Consider the following 4,153-nt stretch of genomic DNA (forward strand, 5'->3'; position numbering starts at 1 on the left):
TGGTGAGCAATTGCATTGTGCATCACTTATTTTGTATATTCTTTTATCATTATTATTATTTTCCCTTCCTTTTCTGTCCTATTAAACTCTTTATCTCAACCCACAAATTTTACTTTTTGTTTTTCCTGATTTTCTCCTCCATCCCACTGGGGGGGACAGGGAGTGAGTGAATGGCTGTGTGGTGTTCAGCTGCCTGCCGGGTTAAACCACAGCAACATAGTAATTAGTTTATCATATTAATTGTTATGGATGTTATTTTTCTCTCTTCACCTAGATACATCGAGTTCTTTTCTTCATATCCTCCAATTCACTAAACCTTAAGAACAATCTTAAATTTCAATTACAATGTCTTTATGTTCTTTTATAACATCTCTGCCATCCTTGACAAGCCATCGCCCTAAAAAAGAAAGGTCAGAACTATACGAACTTTTGAGCAAGAAAACAAATCCACAATCCTGTTCCAACAATAAAAACTCTTACATCGCAGAACTCTGGGACTTTTTAATCACAGCATTCTGCCCACAGGATGATGACCCAGGTTCCTATTAAATATTTGCAATTATATTTTAGTCTTGACATTTGAGATGCTGGTTCCAGAACAAGATTTTTCTCCCAAATGTCTCTATAGTTCTTCTTGATTTTTTGACACTATGCCAGATGAAAAGCACGTGCCAACACAGGAACACAAATGCTAAAACAATCCAGACAAAACTAAGAGTTCCTTCAACCTTATGCTAAGGCTATGATCCAGATCAAGAGAACTGTTTCACAACCCTCAACAGAGGCTGCCAAATTCTATTCCAAGGAACTATCCAAAATGATGAGAGAATCCATCAGTCTGGATTGCCGGTGCCTCACACAAAAATAAAATAAGCAAGCATCGCAAAGAGGTATCATCCACGTTAGCTAAATATGTCAGGCATTTTTGGAAAGATTTTTCAACCAACAGTACAACATATCTGCAAAACTTCCAGTGTTGAGGGAACTCAAACTAGTACAGAAGGCTATATCACATCTCAGCAACATGGGCCACTGCTAACACATCAAACTATCCTCTGATCCTTCTCCCAGCTTTCTATAGAATACTGAGCTACATTCAAAGTTTGACTCCTTATTTTTAATACCTACAGCCAGCATACCTAAAGATTGACAAAGTTTTCATACAAATGTTATGGCTAGTGACTTCGGTTCTTTACTACATGCAATTCTCTAAGTTACCGGTAAGGCTTGTTTCTGTGAGATGAGCATTCCTGGGGAACAGCTAGAAACTGTGACATGAACTCCTGCAGGAACTAAGGGCCATCACAAAGTTCTGATCATTGCCTGGAACTGCATTTTGTAGAACTTACATTGTCTAGCATAAACACATAGCAACATGTGTATATATATATCTGCATGAATCCTACCAAAATAAATACCTTCTCTGCGGAAGTTTCTCTCTACAGGGAGAAGATCACAGAACAAGTTACATATGACAGATGTTAGTCACATTGCTTAATGCACAACTGGATGCTGCTCCGATATTTTGATCATGTGCAGAGCAGGCAAGTGCGACAGTTTTCAAACATAATGTTTTCCTTCCAATAAACAAACAGTTCACAAAAAATAATGATTTGAATAAAAAACAGGTGATAGTTGGCAAGTTGGTCGCAATTACTGTAGAAGGCGGGGGCACCAGAAGAGTATGGGAGAAAGATCTGCCTAGTGATTGAGACAGTATTTCATATACCCTCCAGGATGTAGTTAAAAGAGCACACAGTATTACAGATGAGACGAATGAGGCACTGGGTCCAATATAGCTGGTGGCAAAACCAAACCAAAAATCACATAATTCAGTAAGGTAGAAGAGGTTGAGAATAGTCAAGAAAAGCTTGAATGTGATACAACGGGGAAAGAAACAACAATGGAATATTTCAAAAAGATAGAGGGAAATGGTCAATCCAAACACCAGACATGCCCTTGGAGGCTGCAGGCTCATCCCCCCACCCCAAGGTTGTTCTTTAATGTAAGGTCTCCTATGAGACCTCTCAGAATACTACATGACATTTCACTGACATTCCTTTATTTTTATTAAAATCTGCGCCCCAGAAGGCACAATGATGGAAGTGCATTATGACATTTTCCCTTCCTTTTCTTTATGCATCAGTTCTCAGCCATAATTAGAAGTGAGATATTTCATGAGATAAAACAAATGGTTGATCAGAAATGGCGATTCCTAAGTTCAAGGTGGTAGATACAGTACAAACATTTCACACAGCACTTGCTTTCCAAAAAACAGAGAAAATGATTACAAGCTATCTTGAACAAGGTCAGCAATTTAATTTGTTTGATTATTCATTTATAAAATATGTTTTCATCTCATATTCAAACTGTGTAGACTGCTTGTGAAGGACATAGTTTAACATTCGGAAATTATGAAACTATAAATCTCAGCCAAGTTTTCTGATCCTTAAATTTGATTCACTTTATGGTATTTTACCAATCCTGAAGTTGTCTTTTTATTGCTTCTTACCATTTCCACTGCAGAACCAGCATTCTTGCTTTTCCAAATGGGTGTTTTCTGCAGTGAATTATACTTTTCATTCCACGAACTGGATAAACTTCCCTCTGTTGTGAAGAAATCATGTCATTAATATACATATACATATGTTTTAACATAACTACTATTGCAAAGCTAGTATAACATCATCAGCTACTAATACATTTTTGTTACTTGCAACATCTTTTTTGGATTCAACTACAAATGGATTTTAGATTTCAATATTTTTATTAAGTTGCTCTGAACACTAATTAAAAAAAATTGAAAGAGATTTTCAGTACAAGGAGAAACACGAACAAAACATTTTTTACTCCTGACAACTTTTAGATTTCTTGAAACCTCCTTTGCTGGAATCAGTTACTTCCACTGCTAGGTTGACACACATATAGACAGCTGTACTGTGGCTGTAACTGACACCTGGAGAAGGTAAAGCCCTACAAGATCTGGCCGCCTTCTGGTTCTAAAAAATGATTAAGCAGGTGCACACCAACAAGTAAATAAAATTTTATTGAAACAAACCTATATTAGTTACAACATATTCAACAGACCATGTCTTCTTCCTTGTGTAATAGAAGCCTTGTAATATATAAAGAAACTTTTATTGTTGGGCAGATTATAAGTATTCAAAATAGCCCTACAAGATCTGGCCGCCTTCTGGTTCTAAAAAATGATTAAGCAGGTGCACACCAACAAGTAAATAAAATTTTATTGAAACAAACCTATATTAGTTACAACATATTCAACAGACCATGTCTTCTTCCTTGTGTAATAGAAGCCTTGTAATATATAAAGAAACTTTTATTGTTGGGCAGATTATAAGTATTCAAAATTTGTATGAATGTTCATGAAGACAATTTCAAAGAAAAAGATGTAAGAAACAGATTTTATTTAGCCCACAACTTGCTGACAGAAAACACAAAGAGATCGTGAAATTCCTTCCTAATGTAAATTTTGTCACATGTACAGGTCTCGCTAAGAATTCTTCTCCTATCTCATCCTCGAGAGAGGAAGGATTACCTTAATCTTCTCATCAAACCTGACGCCTAGGCACTACTTAGGAAGAAAAAACAAATTTCAGGAATTTCACCCGAAGAACAGCGTCTAAATACACCACAACATATGTAGTTTCAACCACCAAGGATTATTAGTCTATAGAACTAACAAATATCCACAATAAAACCAATCATATTTCAACAAAAAACCTTGTTCAGTGTTATTTTCTTGAACTCTTTGAAGCCGGAAACTAAGTGCACCTGAAAGTCAGATTGGGTACAAGTAAATAACACATTAATTTCTTACCTTTCAAGCTTACAAGGGCTTTTGCTGAAGAACCTGCAATATATCAAAAAGTCCACATAAATCATAAGTTATTTCAAACCATACAACCTATGCAGAGCCTACTCATTCTTAATTAATTCTTAGGCAGAAAGTGGAATTTAATATTAAATCTTTCACAGCTGAATGAGTGAACCCAGCGCGCTCTCCATGACACTAAGTATAGCATTATACGTTTATTGCCCAATAAATCTTGAAAGCATATTCATGTTTTGTTTTTTCCTTTAGCTTCGCATCTACAAAACAGCTTCAGATGCTGAGCACTTTTGTTTAACACAG

At 36.0% G+C, this 4,153-nt stretch overlaps 1 protein-coding gene across 2 annotated transcripts in view; it reads right to left on the reverse strand.

Moving 5' to 3' along the window:
• The window catches only part of LIN9 (lin-9 DREAM MuvB core complex component), a 32,796-nt gene extending 28,921 nt beyond the window's left edge, over positions 1-3,875 (reverse strand). Inside the window, exons 1-2 of one of the 2 annotated variants that reach the window (XM_009285554.2) lie at positions 3,839-3,875; positions 2,513-2,607 (exon numbers count right to left, since the gene is read on the reverse strand). In XM_009285554.2, coding sequence (XP_009283829.1) covers positions 2,513-2,515 — 3 coding nt within the window. In that variant the 5' untranslated portion in view covers positions 2,516-2,607; positions 3,839-3,875. The remainder of the gene's footprint in view (positions 1-2,512; positions 2,608-3,838) is intronic. The other variant, XM_009285556.1, reaches the window with a different exon arrangement.
• Between the last annotated feature and the right edge of the window lie 278 nt (positions 3,876-4,153).

This window comes from Aptenodytes forsteri, unplaced genomic scaffold (genome assembly GCF_000699145.1).
Source record: "Aptenodytes forsteri isolate BGI_AS27 unplaced genomic scaffold, ASM69914v1 Scaffold280, whole genome shotgun sequence".
Classification (NCBI taxonomy): domain Eukaryota; kingdom Metazoa; phylum Chordata; class Aves; order Sphenisciformes; family Spheniscidae; genus Aptenodytes; species Aptenodytes forsteri.